General features: G+C 58.3%; 1 protein-coding gene across 1 annotated transcript; it reads left to right on the top strand.

Annotated features, from left to right (window-relative positions):
* Positions 1–284: 284 nt before the first annotated feature.
* Positions 285–20,311, top strand: DRC3 (dynein regulatory complex subunit 3). Its single transcript, NM_001102111.2, is given in 15 exon segments — positions 285–607; positions 936–1,046; positions 4,031–4,192; positions 4,959–5,075; positions 6,540–6,706; positions 9,577–9,723; positions 11,124–11,243; positions 11,771–11,883; positions 12,919–13,003; positions 13,006–13,092; positions 15,423–15,554; positions 17,689–17,759; positions 18,924–19,047; positions 19,891–20,022; positions 20,146–20,311. Coding segments are annotated over 13 exon segments (1,566 nt in total). The 5' UTR covers positions 285–607; positions 936–1,046; positions 4,031–4,035; the 3' UTR covers positions 20,260–20,311.
* Positions 20,312–20,725: the final 414 nt, after the last annotated feature.

The following is a 20,725-nucleotide window of genomic DNA, read 5'->3' as shown; positions in this document are numbered from 1 at the left end:
CCCACCCCGCAGCGTCCGATTGGGCGGGGTGGCTAGCTAAGTCACAGGAATTTCCGTCACCTCCCCTGGCCCGCCTCCCGACGAGAGTCTGTGTATTTTGATTCATTTATGTACTGGTCAATCGAGTGAATCCTTACTGTTACTGGACAAAAATCAAATCATTCACTCAAAAAGAGGGCAGGGGAGGGCGGGGCTAGTAAGGTCCCCGCCCAGGGAGAGTGCTGATTGGACAAGCATTTGTTTTCTCTAAGGCTGGTTGGTGCTGGGTGACATTCCCCGCCCAGAAATATGATCACGTGGCCGTCAACTTTCACCCAGGATGTCTACTCCCTGACTTCCCCCTAGCAACGGAGTGAGGCGCTTGGTTCTCCTAGCAACCCAGCTCCGCTACCACGAGCAGGTGGCGGACTGTGCCAGAGAAGCTGAGAGCCCGGAGCCGAGAGGCTGCTGAAGGACTTGACCTTTTCACGAAGGAGCCTGCGGGCCGCCCCACGCCGGTCAGGGCCTTCAGGCCTCGTGGGGAGAGAAGCTCGGGAAGCGTTTCCTATGGGCGCAGGCCCCAACGAGACCTTTAAGGTCCCACCCCCGGCCTCCGGGCCAGAGAGAGGTACCCGGCCCACTGATCCCTTTTCAGGAGGACATCACTGACCGTCTGCCCGACCTCTCAACAGCCGCTACCTTGTTCCTTTTCCTTAGAGCTAGCCTTCCTCTTAGTGAAGGGTTTTGGCTTGGAACGTGGATGCCCCGTCAGCAGCTCCCTTCCCAGGCCTCAGTTTCCCCGTCTGGACAGTCAGGCCAATAGGGCTCCCTTCTCTGCTGGCTCCCAGACCAGACCTGTAATTTGATCATGAACGTTACTCCAGAGCGTGGTGAGCACTCAGAAGAGGGTGGTTTTCTCTTATCAATTCACGGCCAATAGGGGCTCCATTTTCCAGGTCCAGTTGATGCCAAGTCCTTGTTTCGCTGGACAATTCAGGATCTGGTTCTCTGTGAGGAGGTGTAAGGCTCTTGGCTGTTCTCCCGACCCACAACAACACTACTGTCAGGCAAGTCAACAGCAGCCCCGGCTGGTGGGGAAGTACTGATAAACCGCCCCCACCCTCCACCCGCCCCCCCCCCCCCCCGCCCCCCCGGGGGAGGACTGTCCTGGTTTGGAGCAAACCTGGAACGGTTATGAGAAACAGTGTGAACTGTGACAATGACCCACAGCATGGGGGTGCAGTTGAGTCTGATTAAGAGCCTGAGCTCTGCATCTCTGACCTCCTACCTCCGCATGCACAGGATGTGTCTGTCAGCTTGGGTGTCACTTGACCTCCTTAACCAGCTTCCGTTTTCTTACCTGAAAACTGCAGAGTCAGTCCCTCACATAAACTACGTTCCTAGAGGTCTCTCAAACCCACTTCTTACCTGCAGCCCAGTCATGTCTTGACTCTTGACATTCTCAGTGCAACAAGCCAGAATGAGCTTCTCCAAATTAAACTCTGATCACGTCACATCCTCGTCATGCCTTGGAGCTTCCTAGGGATCCTGGGATGATCACAACACCCCTGGAGGCCTTGCCACTCTGGGCATCCGGGTGGAACCTGCCTCCTCCTCTCCCAGCTCAGGACCCTCACCCTAAAGACCCCTCCTCCTCCTCTCCTGCCCATCCTCCAGGTCTCAGCCCAGGTCCCCACAAGTATGTTCTCATAGTTCCCTACACTCACAGACTTGTCATAATTTATAATTAAAGGTTTGTAGGGCTTCCCTGGTGGCTTAGAGGGTAAAGTGTCCGCCTGCAATGCAGGAGACCCGGGTTCAATCCCTGAATTGGGAAGATTCCCTGGAGAAGGAAATGGCAACCCACTCCAGTACTCTTGCCTGGAAAATCCCATGGACGGAGGAGCCTGGGAGGCTGCAGTCCATGGGGTCGCAAAGAGTCGGACACTACTGAGCGACTTCACTTCACTTCACTTCATGATCCTCTGAGTTGGGTCTGAAACAGAGGTAAGGAGGTCTATGAATCACAATACTCCTAAACCCACTAACCGAGTCTTATCCATGCATGTAGTTGCTGTTCGTTGCGCATTTGTGGACTAAATAAATGATCTTAAACAAATATTGGAGGGAGGAGTTACCCATCTTTTACAGACAGGAGGTCGAAGGCTTGGAAAGCAAAGTCAGTTGCCCAAGGGTGCGAATCCAGCTCTGGTGTATGTAACAAACACAGATGTTCCACACCATGTGATGACTGTTGGGCCTGACTGGAAGCAGGCTCGACCCGGCTCAGGGACCAGGCCCTTGTGTGACAGGAGTGATGAGAAGTCAGCCAAAGTTTTGAAATCAGAGTATGAATCATTTCCCAAAGCACAGCACTTGTCTGTAAAGGAAATAAAGGGGGGGGGGGGGAAGCACAAACACTTTCAAGTAGCATCTGCCAAATACGGCACATTAAAATTTCCCCAGAGAGAAGCTGGTGTCAAGTTATGGGAAATTTTAGAAAAATTGTCCCCATAGAATGGGGAGATAGAGAGAGGTAGAGGACTAGAAATGTCTTTCAGGGGTTGAGTCAATCAGTTGAAGGAGATGAGAGAGTGTGGAGGGACCCAGGAAGAGGGGAGACTCAGAGGAGAAGTGGGTGCAGGAAGAGGGAGGCTGTTCCTGCTCTGGGGCCACCGGGACCAGGCTCGTGGACACTCCAGAAACAGAAGATGCACAACTGCACAAGCTGCATGGCGGGGTAGGGGAGAGGCAGCCAGGCAGGGGGTCTCTGAGACCCCGTGCAGGATTGCCAGGCCTGCCCCACTTTGCCCAACACCAGGAGTCTCCCCAGCAGCGCTCGATGGAATAAAAAGGCGATTGTGGGGCTGCATCATCAGGGACCAGCAGGGCAGGGAGGCCTGGCGTGGGCATGCAAAGGCCAAGGTAGGAAGCGAAGCCAGCAGGCAGGTGAGAACGGGGTGGAGAGTAGGGGAAAGACTGAACGTCCAGAGCATTCCGAGGCAGAATCAGGGCGTTTCCAGTAGCATGTGCCCTCCCACAGGGTCCAGCCCTTCTGGGTGTGCTAGGAGGGCTGGTAATCATGGACTGAGGTCAAGCTGCCCAGGACCATGGCTCTGTCCAACCAAGAACAGCAGTGTGGGTTCGTCTGTGACCCACCCCGCTGTGCCTCAGCCGAATCCCTTTGGACCAGTAGCAACAGATACCTCCTGGGTTAGTTTAGGGAAATGAGGATTTAACTCGTGAAGTCAGTGCCCTGTCTAGGGGCCTGGGGTCAGAGGTCCAGGGGCCCGGGGTTGGAGAAGGAGGGGCTGGGAAGTCAGCGAGGGGAAGGCAGCCTCTGCCTGTCCTTTTATCTTTTTTCCTGGATCAAGTTCCCTTCTCGCTTCTGTCTGTCCATCTTCCACAGGCCCTGTTACTCTCTCACTCACCATGTCCCTGACCAGCCCTTAGCTCCCAGTGCCTTCCCAGCTCAAGTAGCCAGCGCTGACGGGTGCTTTGTCCTGTGGCCCTAGTTCACATCTCTCTGGGGAGGGTCACGAACAGCCAGCTTGAGTCTGTGTGTACCAGTGGCTACACCCTGGGCACCTGTGGTTGGGGATGCTTACAGATATGGCCACCTTCAGAGGGTGAGGCTCTCAGGGAAGGGGGGCTGGGCCTGGCGGGCCTGGCTGGGGCCACCAAGGACTGTGATCAGTGCTTGGTGCCGAGAAACACAACAAGGGTGGGCACAGAAAGCCAGAGGCCCAAGATGGCGACGGCTTTGCAGGCAGCTGAGCTCCAGAGGCTAAAGGGATCAGTATGGATATTGGGGCCAGGGTAAGGGTCACAGCCTGGTTGTGGAGACAAGGGGTGTGCCACTGTTGGTGGGCACCAGGCCAGTGGGGGTCTGGGGAGGCCCATGTTTAGCAGCCAAGAGTGGGAGGGGCCTGCCTTCAGAGCGTCATGGCCGCAACATTACTCCATGATGCAGTGAAAGGATACTGGCCAGACCCCGCCCTCAAAGGGAGGCAGGAGAGGCGGCCTCAGCCAGGGTGTTGGTGTTTTCCAGGAAGGATGAACCGGCTGTACGACATGGAGCCCAGAGTGATGGACGATGACATGCTCAAGTTGGCCGTAGGGGAGCAGGGCCCACGAGAGGAGGCCGGGCAGCTGGCCAAGCAGGAGGGCATTCTTTTCAAGGACGTCGTGTCCCTGCAGTTGGACTTCCAGAGTGCGTGTCCTGGGCGGGGCCGGGCAGGGCGGGCGCGGGCAGCCAGTTCCATACACGGTCCACAGTCTATGGGCCTTGGTTGTATTTGGGCCACCTGGGTTGAAAGGCACAAGACCAGCATGCGTGGTTTTAGACTTGATATCGAGTGAGGGTGGCACTCTTGGTGGCTGTGACAGAGGGTCTGCTTGCCTCAGGAACAAGGGGGCAGTCAGCCGCATGACAGGGAGCTGGTCTTCAGAGGACTCAGGATCAGTGATGTGAGGAGCCCACCTCTGTGTGGGCAGTTCCTCCCCTCATAGTATATGGACATTCGGGGGCCATTTCTCTGCCCCTTATGGGCCCCCATCTTTGGGCAGACACACAGCGTGCAATTCTAGGTAGAGACATGCAGGGTCCTTGTGGCCAGAGCACCCCCCAAAATGCTCAACTGGCCATCCCTGTAGCCTTGATTCCCTTTGTCACCCCGGGGGGCCCTGCTGTGCCCTCTGACCAAGCCCAGGCATTTCGAGGGGGAGCTGTGTGAGTCCTTGCCCTGGAGGGCCCACCTGCCTCCATCTTGCAGTGTGGCCCGCAGTGGCCCCAGCACCAGCACTAACAGGGACTCTGAGTTCCGCAGAGCTGGGCCCACACTTCCAGGGTCCCTGGCACCCCAGGGAAGGCAACGGGGCTTCTGGGGCCTCTCCCACAGTCAGCATCTGTCATCCAGCCCCCATGACACTGGTACTAAACCCTGACACCCACCTGGGCGCGCCCTCCATTGTTTCAGACATCCTCCGCATCGACAACCTCTGGCAGTTTGAGAGCCTTCAGAAGCTGCAGCTGGACAACAACATCATTGAGAAGATCGAGGGCCTGGAGAACCTCACGCGCTTGGTCTGGCTGGGTGAGGCCCCACGCAGCCCCACTTCCCTGCTGGCCCAGTGCTGGTCCCCTCCAGCAGGTGCTCTATCTGCTGGAAGCAGGAAAGCCTCTGTCCAGTGATGGTCACCCAGGGATACAGCCACAGCTGGGAGGAGCTGGGCCCTGGGATGCAGGGGTGTGGGGTGAGGAGAGGGTGTTTGATGGTTCAGTGCACCCACAGCCCCCCCGAATCCATAGCCACCCCCTACCTGCACCCACAGCCCTCTGCCTGCACCCATGGCCCCCTGCCTGCAACCATGGCCCCCACCTGTACCTACGGCCCTGCCATACTCACGGCCCCCCTGTACCCACATCCCCCTATTGCACCCACGGCCCACCCCCGCCTGTACCCACAGCCCCCTGCCTGCACCCATGGCTCCTGACTGTACCCACAGCACCCCCCCGTACCCACAGCCCTGCCCTAAAGCCACAGCACCCCCTCGCCTGTACCCATGGCCCCCTGACTGCACCCATGGCCCCTGCCTGTACCCACAGCCCCTTCTGTACCCACAGCCCCTTCTGTACCCACAGCCCGGCCCCCCTCCACATGCATAGGTCCTGCTGGTGGCCAGTCTGCTGTCACAGTGCTGAGGGTAAGCTGGAGCCGGCTAGTCCTGCTGCCCACATCTTGTCCCAACTCTACACTCAGGGATGCCCTGTTGGTAGCCTGACACTGGCAGTAGGAGTATTTACACCACAGCAATCTGCAGGTGCTACAAATCCTAGCTGCCCCCCCCCACCCCTTTGTTAAACATCTACCAGCTTGTCTGCAAAGAACAGAGCCTGGCAGGAAAGGAAGTAGGGGAACCCAGTCAGGCCCCACTCTGCCAAGCTGCTAACACATTCTGGATATGTGAGCTCACCTCCTGCACCTCACTTTCCTTATGTGTTGTTGACCTTGGGCACCTGGCACCCTTGAATCTTGGCTCCCTCATCCTGAAGACTTGGTGATGACACCTCTGCTTGTGAGGGTGAAACAAGGAAAAGCACGGGGCGGTAGTGTCCCAGGACAGCATCCCCTGAGGGGCCGGGGAGGCTAAATGACTTCTGGAGCCCCTTAAACACGAGGGCTTTAGCTGAAAGCTCGTGAAAAGTTCCCACTTTGGGCCTTGGGGCCATCCGTGTTCCAAGATAGTGTTGCAGCCACAACCCCCTCAAACCCCAACACTGCAGTGGCAAAAAGCAGTTTGATTCCCAAAGATGAGAAACCTGGAGTAGAGAGAGTCCTCAGGTCAGCTGGGGTTGGGCCTGGAGTGTGGGGTGGCCTGGCCTCAAGGGTTTCCCACTCCCCAAGATGTGCTGACCCCACCCCAGTGAGTTTCCATCCCAGATCGCGGGCCGCACAGATGGGAGCCTTTGCCTGCCTCTGTGACCGGGAAGGAGACAGTAGAGCCGAGGTGGGGGGTCAGCTCCAGGAAAGTCCCCCTAAGCCAGGCCCATCCTCCAGACCTGTCTTTCAACAACATCGAGGCCATCGAGGGTCTGGACACGCTGGTCAACCTGGAGGATCTGAGCCTGTTCAACAACCGCATCAGCAAGATCGACTCACTGGACGCGCTGGTCAAGCTGCAGGTGTTGTCGCTGGGCAACAACCATATCGGGAACATGATGAACGTGAGCATGGGCACTGGCAGGGGTGGGGGGCACCATGGGGGGAGCTCCCCACCGCCCCCCACCCCATCCTAGAAAAGCTGGAAATCTGGATTCAAGGACATTCAAATACCAGCTTAGCCCATGGGGGCCTGCATGTGGGTGTGTGTGTGCCCCACCCCCACTCACTCAGCAGACATTGCTGAGGGGGGCCCTCTTGCCTGTGGGGCATCTGGCCTGTGCCCAATGGGGACAGAGACCAACAGCAGCCTCAGGTTGCTGGCAGGGCTGGCAGAGGCTACAGGGCAGTGCCCCAGGCAGAGCAGCTAGAGCAACGGACCGGCGGGGGGAGGCCCTGGGCCGGGAATTCAGCATCCAGGGCTCAGTGCCCATCTGTTCCTGAGGACAGACAGCACTCCACCCCACAGGCCATCGTGAGGGTCAAGTCTGTCCATGTAGGGCAGCTGCGGCACAGAGGGGCTATGGAGGAAATGGTGCTTATTCAGGAATTTTCAGTTAAGGGTAAACCCCAAACAGCCCTAGATCGTGCTTGTGGGAACCTTTCTGAGTGCTTAGAGCTGCTGCTGCCTGGGTAGGTCCAGCACCTGGGAGCCTGTATGTGAGTGGACTGCCTCTGACTTGTCATCCTCAGACACTGGCCCTGACCCTGAGCAGATCCAGGCCTGGGCAGGGAGGGGACACCGACTCAGGCCGTGCCCTACCCTGCTGTGAACACCCCCCTCCCTCCCTGGCTTGGGCTGTTCTTTTGTCCCCATTTCCCCAGGGCATGCTGGGTGCCAGGCACGCACCCCCCACCCCATGAAGACAGGAGAAGCAGGTGCAGCTGGTCCCCAGAGAGACAGGCAGGGGGCGCTGGCTTCATGGCCGACAAGCCCAGAGCATCTCTGGTTTCAGTCCTTACCTGCCCCGAGTTTCTTACATCTGATTATAGACTTTCCTGTTATGTATTTATTAGGCTTGTTTTCATTTTGTTAATTGAATTAAAAGCAAGTGGCTGACTCAGCAGAACTCAGGGCATGCACAGCAGAGCCCTTCGCTCCTGACCTCAGCCCGTGTCCCCTGCCAGAGGCCACAGCTGCTCCTAAATTGCACATGTGTCTTTCCAGACATCTTACTGTCGAAATGTTTCACACGATTGTCACACCTGTCCAGCTACTCTCCAGAGCCTGCCTTGGGTCGTCCCCCCCAACCCAAGTCATTGGTGCCCTCTACACCACAGGCCATTCCATTGCCTAGATTATGCAGGATGGAGTTCTCCAGCCCCCATGGGTGGACGCTGAGGTGTTCTCCGACCTCACGCTGTCACACACAGGCTGTTGGGGATGTCTTTAATCGGGGCTGACTGTGTACCTGGATGAGCCCCTGTGGGAGATGAATTGCTCCAGGTGGAGTTGCTGGGTCCGAGGGCATTTTCTCATTGTGATGGGTCTTGCTGCGTGGCCATCTATAGAAGTGGAACCACTTACAGACCCAGCAGCAATGACGAGAAGTCCTGTCCCTCTAACCACCCACAGCACACTTTGCTCCCAGACCTTTCTTGCTTTGATGATCCCAAAGACGAAAACTGGAATCTCACTGGGAGAGCTCTTAAAATGAAATCAGGTCCTGACCCCCTGCCCCACCCCACATACCCTGAAAACTCCAACAGCTCCCATTTCCCTAAGACAGCTTTCAAACTCCTGACCGCCGCCCATCAGGTCTCGGGTGAATCAGCGCTGGCCTTGTTCTCAGTATCATCTCAGACCTCCTGGCCCCTCCCTGCTTCCTGGCACCGGCCACGCTCTTTCCCACAGCACAGCCTTCCCTTGTGCTGCTCCTGGGAGTACACTCGCCACTGCTCTTCCCGCTGCTTCCTCAGAGTTCAGAGGCTCAAATCCTAATGGAACCCCACCCCCATCATTGTCCCTAAGGCTCCCTCCCTACCTGCCCCCCTCGAGTTCTTCGAGTACTTATGACCAACAGCAATGACTCTGACTTTTAAAAAACATTTCTTTTTGGCTGTTCTGGGTCTTTACTGCTTTCCTCAGGCTTCCTCCAGTTGCGCAGACGGAGGAGGCGGGCCCACCCTCCAGATGCGGCGTGCTGGCTTCTTACTGTCGTGGCTCTCTTGTTGCAGAGCACGGATCTAGGCGCGTGGGCCCAGTGGCCTTGGTGCACGGAGGCTCAGCTGCTCGGCGGGATCTTCTGGGGCCAGGGATGGAATCTGTGTCCCCTGCATCGGCAGGCAGATTCTTATCTGCAGTGCTACTAGGGAAGTCCCTCGGCTGACTTTTGAAGCATTCCTGTCCCCTGCCCTTAGAGTGTCAGCTCCTGCTCTGAAGGCTCTGTTCCCACTGTGTCCCCAGGCTGGCAGGTGCTCTGTGATGTTTGTTGAACGAATAAACAACTGACAAGGGAATCCCTTCAGGAAGGAAGAGAAGCAGGTTTCTCTTCTGTCTTTAGCACAGGGGAGGAGATGCTGTCCGATGAGGGGGCTGGTGGTCTTGCTGAATGTCCCCCGTTACTAACAACAGGAAAATTAAATGGTTGTTAGTGGTGGTCCCACAAGCTGCCACCCAGTAGATCCAGGTTCTGCTGAATTTCAGGGCACAGGGCCTTTCAGAGCACTTGACGGGTGGAAAGGGCGCCTGTGCTGAGAGCGGAGGGCGGAGGGACAGCGGGCGCTTGGGGAGCGGGTGCCAGCCCTCTTCTTGGTGCTCCTTGTGGCGTTGGGTCCTCTCAACACCTGCGTGTGACACCCCTGCGGCCCCTTCACAGACGAGGAGACTGGGCCCCCAGAGTGTGGGACCCCTGGCAAAGACCGCGGCTCCTCCTTGTGGCTTCCCAGCGTGGGCAGAGGGAAGAGAAAGGAGACAGGCCCGCTCTCCCCTCAGATCATCTACCTGCGGCGGTTCAAGGCCCTGCGCACGCTCAGCCTGTCCGGGAACCCGGTGGCCGAGGATGAGGACTACAAGATGTTCATCTGCGCCTACCTCCCCGACCTTGTGTACCTGGACTTCCGGCGCCTCGACGACCACATGGTAGTCTTCCTTCGACATGGGCTCCGCGGGTCAGCATCCAGGCTCTGGGCATCTGGGGAGGGCCACGTCCACGGGAGGAGAGGAAAGCGGCCCCTCCTGGAGGCTCCTGACCCTAACGGCCCCAGTCACTGTGGTACACGTTCTTGGCCGGGCCCTGTCCTGGGCCTCCTCCCGCCTCCTCGCTGCCGTCCTGCTCTATCTGCTTCTCCGTGAACAAGTCTGGAGACTAAGTGAGAGTCGGCCCTCAGTGGGCTCAGCAGCTCGGGGCAGAGTCAGGACTCACCCCCACAATAGGCGACCCCAGGAGTGACACTGAAAGGTCATGGTAGCACTCCAAAGTGCCAACCTCGCTGACCCCAGAGAGATGCCCCCAGGACCCCACGGCCGAGCGGGCCATCGGAGAGCTGGGCCCAACTGGTCTGCAGCAGAGCCAGGGTCTCAGGCCTGCGGGAGCCTCACCCCATGAGGAAGCCCCTGCCCCCGCCGTCCACTGCCTGGCCAGGCCACCCCTGCCTCTGTCCTACACCCCTGCTGGGAGCTTTTTACCCTTTGCCGTGTGACCAGTTTGTGGGTGCTTTGCCCCCAGGGGAAAAAAACCCCGCCCAACGGGAGGCCTCTGGCAGCAGGATGGGATGAAAGCAGGGTATGAGGAGGTGGGGGACTTGCCATCCCCCCATCAGAAGCTGCTGCCTTTCCTGGGAGGAAGGAGCCTGTGTCTGGGGTTGGGGGAGGCCCTGAGGTGATGTGGGGGCACGGGGAGAGCTGGCTGGTCCCCGGGTCTCTGTGCTGACCCTGCTGGCCTGGCTGCTGCGCCGCCTTCCAAGTGTGGAGCTCTCTGCTCGCAGGAACCTTTCTAGGGGGGTCCACAGAGACCAGTGGGGATCCACAGAGACTGGGGGTCCACAGATACCAGGGGGGTCAGAGAGTTGCCCCTCCTTCCCCAACCACGCCCTTCTCTTGTCCAGGAACAGGACAGGACTGTGAAAATTTTAATTTCAAGACTGTCAAGTCTTATTTTTTGCATTTAGGCAATACTTTGAAGGGCAACGGGGGCTCAAATGCTGAGAATAAGCTGAGAGTGTTGTGCCCAGGCCTGTGGCTCGCACCCCCCACTGCAGCTCTCCCCTTGTGCATCCCTAAAACTGGGCCAGAGCCCAGCTGGGGAAGGTGTGGGAGCCAGCGGGTCTGCAGGGGGCCTCCACCCCAGAGACTGCCCACATCCTCGCTCAGCCTGCCCTTGCGGCACCCACACTGATTTACCCGAGGCTCAGAATACTTGGGAAGGGTGGGGGAGGGAAAACAAGCCACTCCTGTCCAGGCCCCGCCCATGCGGGGAGGCCAGCGTCTCCGAGGGACCCCTGGTCCCAGGGTAACGGTGCCCCTTCCCGCTTCTCCTACAGAAAGAGTTGGCGGAGATGAAGCACCAGTACAGCATCGACGAGCTGAAGCACCGGGAGAACCTGATGCAGGCGCGGCTAGAAGACGAGCAGGCCCGGCGGGAGGAGCTGGAGGAGCACAAGGTGAACGGCTGCCCGCCGGGGACCCACTGCTCCGCCCGCCCTTCCTGCCCCGCCCTGCCCCGCCCCACCTCACCCGGTCTCCGGCAGGTTCATGAAGGTCGGCAGGGCCCAGGCCCCCAAAACCTGTCATTTGATTGAAAACAGCTGGTACGCAGGGTCTCTGGGCCGCTGGAGCCTCAGTCAGGACAGTCACGCTGACCTGTCGCCCCACCCCCGACTCTGTCCCACGGCCCCCGGGCCCCGCTCTAGCTCCAGGGCGGGGGACTCTGTGCCGAATGGTTTTTCAGAGCAGTCCCTGGTCCTTAAGCCCACTGGCCAGTTCCCCGGGAATGCTCATTTCTCCCAGGGTGCCCCTGCTCAGCAGGACCAAGCTGAGGGCACCCTTCAGTTTTCTGCCTCTCTAGCTCTGGCCTCACCCAGCCCTTCGCCTGCCCATCCCTGCCTGCCTTCCCAAGGGCTGGGCATGCATGGCCCCAGTGCCTAGCACAGGGTCCTGCCCAGGAAGCCCGCTGTGTCTCTGACCACAGGCAGCCTTCGTAGAGCAGCTAAATGGCACCTTCCTGTTCGACAGCATGTATGCTGAGGACGTAGAGGGCAGCAAGTTGTCCCACCTGCCCGGAGTGGGCGAGCTCCTGGAGGCATATCCTTCCAGATCACGGCCACCAGTCCAGGGGGAGTCCCCTACCCCTCTGGGCCCCAGGGCAGTGCACCCAGGGCAGCGAGGACCAGGTCAGAACACATGGGGTGTCTGGTCGGCAGGGCCCAGGTTGCCGGGGATGCAGCCTAGCTGTTCCCGGGTCCTGCTGTGTGCTCTGCACCCAGTGTTTACAACCGTGTCACCACCCGCGGGGTGGGTGCTGTCCCAGACCCCGGCTTGCAGCTGGGGAAGTCAAGCTTGCAGAGGGAGACGTGTTGCATGGTTAGGGGCTGCAGGCTGGGCCTGATCCCTTCCCCCAGAGGATGTGACTGATGGGCACTTGTCACCATAGCCACCTACCCAAGACCCTCCCTGAATTCTCAGGCTGAGGGTGGAGATGCCCGATCACCTCCTTATACTCCATCCCAACTGTGGCTCTGCCTCCAGGCCCACATGCCACCCCGACCTGGCTGTACCCACCAGGCAGATCCCCGCCCCCCAGGCGCCCTCTCCCCAGGCAGCCCACCCCAGGCAGTCCACCCCCAAGGCAGCCCACCCCAGGCAGCCCACCCCCCAGGCAGCCCACCCCCAGGCAGGCTACCCCAGGCAGCCCCCCACCCCGGCAGCCCACCCCCAGGCAGCCCACCCCCCAGGCTGCCCACCCCAGGCAGTCCACCCCCAAGGCAGCCCACCCCCCAGGCAGCCCACCCCAGGCAGTCCACCCCCAAGGCAGCCCACCTCCCAGGCAGTCCATCCCAGGCAGCCCACCCCCCAGGCAGTCCACCCCCAGGCAGGCTACCCCCAAGCAGCCCACCCCCCCAGGCAGTCAACCCCCAGGCAGTCCAGCCTCAGGCAGCCCACCCTCCAGGCAGTCCACTGCAAGCAGCCCCCCCCCCAGGCAGCCCACCCCCCAGGCAGTCCATCCCAGGCAGTCCACCCCCAGGCAGGCTACCCCCAGGCAGCCCACCCCCCAGGCAGCCCACCCCCCAGGCAGCCCACCCTCCAGGGCAGCTGCAGGCTTCCTTAACAGTCGTTCACCTACAAGGATAAGTTTGTCATCATCTGTCTGAACATTTTTGAGTACGGCCTGAAGCAGCAGGAGAAGCGGAAGGCAGAGCTAGACACTTCATGGAGTGTGTGCAGGAGGCCATCCAGGAAAACCAGGAGCAGGGCAAGCTCAAGATTGCCAAATTCGAGGAAAAGCACTTGCTGGTGGGTCCCGTCCCCCTCCCCACCTCCCGCTGCAGGTGCCCACCTGCCAGAGGCCCAGTCCCTCCTTGGTCATTGTCCCTGTTCACCAGTTCACCAACTCAGGCTTCTACCTGTCCCACCCACTGCAGCTCCTCCACTATCCCAGGCTCACAGTGGGGTCTCCATGACTTTTTGCCTCGGTGGTTTCATTACCCCAGTGGTCACAACAAAGAGGATGACCACTGCACGTGAGTGCCAGCCTGGGAAGCCAGGCCCCCTCCTCTCCTAGGGGTCAGCGCTGCTCTGGGCACCTCTCCTGGGGCTACAGCAGGGTGAGCCACAGACTGTGCAGAGGGGCCGCACCGCAAGCAGGGCCGTGTGTACCCGGCAGAGTGGTTTCAGTTAATGTTGCTTTTGCAGACAGGATTACTGACCTGCTCCAAAGCTATGGAGAAGGCAGTGGCACCCCACTCCAGTACTCTTGCCTGGAAAATCCCATGGACGGAGGAACCTGGTAGGCTGCAGTCCGTGAGGTTGCTAAGAGTCGGACACGACTGAGCGACTTCACTGTCACTTTTCACTTTCATGCATTGGAGAAGGAAATGGCAACCCACTCCAGTGTTCTTGGCCTGGAGAATTCCAGGGACGGGAAGCCTGGTGGGCTGCCGTCTGTGGGGTCGCACAGAGTCAGACACGACTGAAGCGACTTAGCAGCAGTAGCAGCAGCCAAAGCTATGGACTTTGCTTTTCTCCAAAAACCACTGGCACAGCAAGCCAGTGAGTCCCCACAGCATCCAGGTTAAAGGAGTGAGAAGCTGGTTAAGGACTTAGTTTAAAGAGGAGGAAAACCGCCCCCCCCTGGTGACATAGGTCAGGCTGACAGGCCTTCCAGGGTTCCCACTAATGAGAGACACCTTCAGCCAGAGCTTCAGACCTCAGGGCAGGAGCTCGTTTGTTCACACATGTATTGCCTTTGGCCTGAAGAGGGTTTTAAACTGTTTTGAGCGTTTTTCTGACATTGAAAACGGGAGGATTTCACAGAACTGTGATTGCCAACGTCCCTGGCGGCTGCCCCTGGGCCAGCCGAGTCTCCCAGTCCCCATCCCCATCACGTTGGGTCCCTGTAGCCACTGGGCTTGGGATGTCTGGACGTCCTCCAGCCAGTGCTCCTGGAGCCCCGGGCGCACTGGTTGACCTAGCTCCCAGGTCTGGGGCGTGTCTTCAGGGAGAGCTGACGCCCCCACCGTGGCGATGTTCAAATGTCGCCTCCGACTAGGCAGCTGACCCGAGCCTTCTCTTCCAGGCTCTTATAATATGCCCTCACCCATTTGGTTTTTGATTTATTTCTGTCTCTTTTTTGTTGTTGTTGTTTAGATTACTTTGTAGCAACTCTTTATAGATTGAGAAATTATGTCAGTGAAATGAGTTGCAAATATTTTCCTGTTTCCTATTTGTCTTACCATTATGTCTATGGCACTTCTGACATTCAGAATTTTAAAAAATAATGTAGTAGAAATTATCAATATTTTCTTCCAGTCACACCTAGAAAGGATTTCTCCACTCTGAGATTATTTATTAAAGCCCCCCCCCCATTTCTTTCTTGAGGTACTTTCATGGCTTTATATTTTACATGTTAATCTTCCCTCTGTCAGGATTTGCTTTCATGTCAGGCTTGAGCTCGGGAAGAAGCCTGACCTTCCTCCAGATGGGGCGGCCATGACCACAAGCACCCTTCACCCCCAGTCTTGCTGGGTCACTCCACTGACATTGCATCCAGCAGCCGAACCCCCAGGCCCTTCATTAGTGAACGGCTGGTACTGGGTGCGGCTCCGACTACCCATGCTGTCCAGCCCACTAGCACCTCTTTTCACAGACAGACCTGCGTCTGCTTACCGCTGGCAGCTGTGTGCTCACGGGGCACTGTGGGGGTCCAACCTTGTGTGATAACCCTCTTCACTGCCCCGCTGGTCGTGGACCCCTCCCTGATCAGAGCCCCACTGAGCCAAGACCTCAGAGATGCCACCCCATCCCCTGGCTTTGTGATGCTCAGGCTCTCTGCCCCTGCACCCAAGGAGATGGGAGTTACTTGAGGTCACACAGTGACCCAGCCTGGTCCTGATTCAGGTCCAGGTGACTCTGAAGCTATTGTCCCCTCCACCTCCAATAAGTCCCTGGCTGGTGGAGCCTCTGCTCTGACCACCTCCATCCTGCATGGAGGGGGTGGACCTGACACTTGAATGTGGGCCAACCCCAGAATCCAGGTTCTGACCCACAAAACCAAACCATCGCCTGTCATTTCAGGAATTACACTTCATCGTAGATTTCTGCCTAAAGCACAGTTTTGTTTGCAGAGTTTAAATGCCATCCGAGAGGAGAGTGAACTGAGTAGCATCGAGACAAAGATAGTGGAGTACAGCGAGGACATCACGGAGCTGTTCAACGTGCTCATGACGCTGGAGATGCAGCTGGTGGAGCAGCTGGAGGTGAGGTGGGCTGGGTGCAGCTCCAATGCAGGAATCGGACAAAGGGCCCAGTGTGGCTGTGAGGGTGAGCCACGGCTGCAGTGAAAGAACCCGCCAAGGCCACACCTCCTGGGGGCCAGAACCCTCCGGTACGAATCGGCGGCCCACACGAGAGCTTTCTGTGCCTCCAGCACTTTCCAGTCACTGAGATGCCCAGTGGTCCTTGTGCAGCACAAGAATTGAGCTCGTCTCTTTGGAGTGAGCGCCTGACCCAGGAAGAGCCTGGAGCCCTGGCAGGGAGAGTCTTTGCTTAGACCCACAGAGCTGTCAAAAAACAAAGTGGACCCCCACTTTCCACCCACCCCACCCCTGCTCTGGAGATCTGGGATGGAGCCAAGGCTGCCAGCACTGCCACTTGTAGTTACCGTATCTCAGGGCAGAGCAAGGAGCCTAACAGCGCTGCTGCCTGATCTGGGGCAGCCAGACTGACCTGTGCATTCAGCAGGCAGCCAAGCAGCCAAGGCTGGGCCCTGAGCACAGTGATGAACAGAACGGGCTGGGCAGAGACAGTGACCCACCAGACTGGGAGAGGTTCCTGCCATGTCTCGGAGAAGAGCTTGCTCCCCATGGGGGCTCTGGCACCGCTGAAAACGGCCCGCTAGCATCAGGGCTCAGGCAGTAGCTCCCAACCTTCCCAAGCAGGGAGTCCCCTTTCTATCACCCCCCAGTCCTCCAGGACTTGTGCTTGTCTTACTAATGGCCAAAAAGCAATCAGTAGAACCCTTGCTTTTCAGTGCTGTTGTTCAGTCGCTAAGTTGTGTTCAAATCTTTGCAACCCCATAGACTGCAGCCTGCCAGGCTCCTCTGTCCTCCACTATCTCCCGGAGTTTGCTCAAACTCATGTGCACTGAGTCAGTGATGCCATCCAACCATCTCATCCTCTTCTCGCCCGCTTCTCCTCCTGACCTCAATCTTTTCCAGCAACAAGGTCTTTTCCAAAGAGTCGGCCCTTCACATCAGGTGGCCAAAGCTTCAGCTTCAGCATCAGTCCTTCCTATGAGTATTCAGGGTTGGTTTCCTTTAGGTCTCATCAATGACTCTATTTTCATTTATTACAAGAGTGTTAACACACATTTCAAAGATGTATATTTAGCTCGGCTTCCGCAGTCCTCAGACTCAACCTGCCCTCCCCGTGCTCTCAGCCCACCCTGCGGCCCCTGGAGTCTAGGGCAGGTCAGGGGAGTGACCACCCTGCGAGTCAGGGGCAGCAGCCCTCCCCGTGGCACCTGGGTGAGGCCGGTGCCTTAACGAGCACTGGATGCAGCTGTGCAGGGCCACCCTCACGGAGAAAGGTGGGAGCCTTGAAAGCAAGAGGCCTAGGGAGCAGCTGGCACTCCCAAGGATCTCCTCTCTGCCAGGCACCTCCCAAAGTACTTTGTGTGAAGAAATCCATTCCTGCTTCACCACAACCTATGTGGAAGAAATCCATTTCACAGAAGAGGAAGCTGAGGCCCAGGGAAGTTAATGACTTTCCCTGAGTTGCAGACAGTGGTGGAGCTGGCAGGCAGCCTAGCTCCTAGCGACTCCTTCATTTTGTTTCTGCGGAGGTGATGGAGGCAGGGGGCTTCCCTGGTGGCTCAGACAGTAAAGAATTTGCCTAAAATGCAGGAAACTCAGGTTTGATCCCTAGGTGGGGAAGACTCTCCTGGAGAAGGAAATGACAACCCATTCTAGTATTCTTGCCTGGAGAATTTCATGGACAGAAGGGCCTGATGGCCTACAGTCCATGGGTCCAGATGCCATTGGGAAGCCCCAGGGAGTGGGAGAGTTCTGTGTGTGCATACTTGAGGAGGGGTGGGGGGTGAGCAGAGAGACAGCACAGGCTAAGGCCTGGAGAAGGCACCCACTAAAGCCCTGAGACTGAGGGGTGAGCGAGAGAACAGGCTGGAGGGTGACAGCTGAGGGAAGGTGGTCACCACCCCCTGTGAGGCCAGGCAGTTTCAAGGTCTTGGGTCACGACCCGGTAAGCCGTAAGCAGCACTGTGGCTCTGGCGTGAAGTCAGCGGCTGCTGCTGCTGCTGCTAAGTCGCTTCAGTCGTGTCTGAGTCTGTGCAGAGTTCACGTCTAAACACAACGTGTTCTTTATCATTTCCAGGAGACTATAAACATGTTTGAAAGGAACATCATCGACCTGGTGGGACTCTTTGTGGAGAACGTCCAGAGCCTATATCCTTTCCTTGAGGACCCTCCAGGGAGGCACTGTGGGCCAGGGGCTTCTGCCCGCAACATGGTGCCCACCACCAGACCCACGGGGAGGCGCCCACATTCTAAACCAAAGACACAGAGGGTAGAGCTTCTGCACTGCTTACGAAAGATGAAAATAAGTGGGGTCTCTTCCAGGTGGCCCCCTGTGGGTTCCCATGCCTACTCCCTCCACCAGAGCCCTAGACACACTGGCAGAGAGTAAAAAGCCAGCGCTTTATAATCAGACTTCACTTTTACCAGAACTGCCTATGCCCCGTTTGACTTACAGGAAGATCTGTATCTCCACCAAGGTGAGATTAAACAGGACCCTGCTTAATGGGCATCTCCACCTTTGAAACTGGGGTTGTAAAACCTCCCATTCTCACCGAGGAAGGAAGCCCACCTTCAAGAGGTGGAGGTTTGCCAACCCTCTGGAACGTTTAAGGAGTGTTTCCTGACCCCGAGCACAAAGGCGCCTTGTTAGAGCAGAAGTCCAGATAGCGGGTTGCTCCACAGGCTGCTGCCTGCAGCACGAGTCCTGGCCATCTGTTCTCTCAGGAGTGACCTCACCTGGAGACCACCCCAGAATCCTCCCCCCGGACCAGCCCATGCTGCAGGTGCTGGGCCCAGGGGTAGGCAACCTCTATGCTGATGCCACTGACAAGTCATCTGTAAGCAGATCAATGTCAGGTTAGGGGCTGACATGTGGGGCATGCCCGGCCTTTTGTCACCTGAACTCAGGGCCCTGAAGTTCACCCCTGTCCTCCTGACCCCAATCCTGCTGTCAGAGAGATGGCAGCAGCTGAGCGGAGGTCGGGACCCTCCCTGAGGGAGAGTCCACTAAGTGAGGACCAGAGGGTGGACCAGAGGGATCAGCTGGAGAGATGGGGAGAACGTTTCCGGCTCAGGGGGCAGAAGAGGATGGGGAGAAGGGATTCTGAGAGGAGGCCTTTAGGATACAACGGAGAGTGAGAGCTGCAAGCAGCGGGGACAAAGGGCTGTGGGGGAGGGAACCAGAAGGGACCCCAAGGGGTGTGGAGGGAGCCGGAGGGCTTGGAGGGCCCGTAAGGGGAGGACAAGCTGGGCCAGTGCAGGGGAGGGTGCTCCAGCCTGCTTGGCCCGGCCTTGGCTTAACTCCGGCTGCACGATGGCGCAGTGCCGGGACCTGGAGAACCACCACCACGAGAAGCTCCTGGAGATCGCCATCAACATCCTGGAGAAGATAGTCAAGGGCGAGATGGACGAGGACCTGCCGGACGACGTGCGCTCGGTGATTGCGGGGGGCGGGGCTGGAGCCCAGTGGGCGGAGCCCGGTGGGCGGTGGCGTCGTGGGGCCCGCCCCCCGGAAAGCTTGAACCCCTCCGGGAGCGTTAATTTCGCACCTGCAGAAGAGGAGATAGGCAGGTGACAGGCTAACAAGTAAAGCACTCAGAGCGGCCCCACTAAAGAGGAGCTCCTGACCACTAAGTGGTTTCAACTGACAGGTTGGTTGAAACCTTTTGGGTTTGGGACAGCCTGCTTTCCCAAAGTGGGGGTTCTGGCACTTTCTAAGACGCAGTGACTACAAAGGAGGTTAAGGTCTGAGATTCCCTCTAGTTACTGGAGAAGCACTGCGGGGTTCTGTCTGGCCGCTCCGGGGACCTCCAGCCAGGCCTGGGGTGGGGGTGGGGGGGACCGACCCACAGTGTCATCCACAGTGGGGAACCGGGTGGGAACATGAAGGCAGGAGCCCAGGCCTACTGGGTTGACATGAGAGCTGCAGAGACCCATTGGCGTATGGCACCTTCTGTCCTCAGAGCAGCCCCGAGACCCCTGGCTGGCCTCACATTTCCCACCTGATGGCAGGTTTCAGGCAAGTTGGACTTGAGAACCTTGGTGAAGTCACAGGGCTGGTCCTATCTTCTTTGGGGGAAGGGCACGCTCCCCATGGGGACTGCCCTGCTGCCCGGGGGCCCTTGCCCTGTCACTGGCACTGCTGGGCCAACAGCAAGAAAGTAGGGACACAGAGCAGGCTCCGCCTCCACCCCCAGAGACCTCAGCCCCTCTCCCCACCGGCTCAGCAGCTCTGCGCTCAGGGTGGATCCAGGCCCTTCACCCACTCTTTCCTTCCCAGCTCTTCGTTGACAAAGACACGATAGTTAACGCAGTTGGGGCCTCGCATGACATCCACCTCCTAAAGATTGACAATCGCGAGGATGAGCTGGTGACCAGGGTCAACTCCTGGTGCACACACCTGCTGGACAAGGTGAGCAGATGTGTGGCAAGGGCAGGTGGCAGGACCTCACCCTGGAGACCAGGGGTGGAGCCACACGTGGGTGGAGATGGGGCAGACTCAGGCAGACAGGCTCAAGATCCGCCTTGCCCTCAGATTCACAAGGATGAGATCATGAGGAACCGAAAACGTGTGAAGGAGATCAACCAGTACGTCGACCACGTGCAGAGCGAGCTGGACAGCCTGGAGTGTGGGGACCTCCTAGACTAGGGCTGCCCTCCCCCACTACAGGTAGAGAAATAAAACATTCCTGTCAGCTTTCTCCATCCTCTTTGTGTCTGCATCTGAGCAGCTGGTGACTGCTTAGAGTGGCTCCTAGGTTCTTGGCTGCCCCTTCTTGTCCCGGGCAGACCCTTCCTCAGGGGCCCAGCCAGCTTTCCAAGGTGGAGGCCATGAGGACCCTAGGACCCTCTAGAGCTGAGAGCGCCGCTGGTGTTACCCGTGAGGTGGGGAGGTGACAAGCACCTCCTCCAAGCACACTCAGGGTGTGGGGACAGTGCTGGGGAGGCAGCGCCCAGAGGGGAGGCGGGTGAGCAAGGCTGGGTGGCTCTGGAGCCTTTGTGCCCGAATTTTGCAGACTCCTCCCGCTCCCTCATCTGGGCCCAGGCACCCGAGACCCCCCTGCGTCAGGGCCCTGCAGTGGCTCCTTGAACAGGATGTGTGTGCGTCAGGTGAC

The sequence above is a fragment of the Bos taurus genome, chromosome 19 (assembly GCF_002263795.3).
Source record: "Bos taurus isolate L1 Dominette 01449 registration number 42190680 breed Hereford chromosome 19, ARS-UCD2.0, whole genome shotgun sequence".
NCBI lineage: Eukaryota > Metazoa > Chordata > Mammalia > Artiodactyla > Bovidae > Bos > Bos taurus.
Note: the sequence above shows the minus strand (reverse complement) of the source record. Positions and strands in the feature narration are given on the sequence as shown.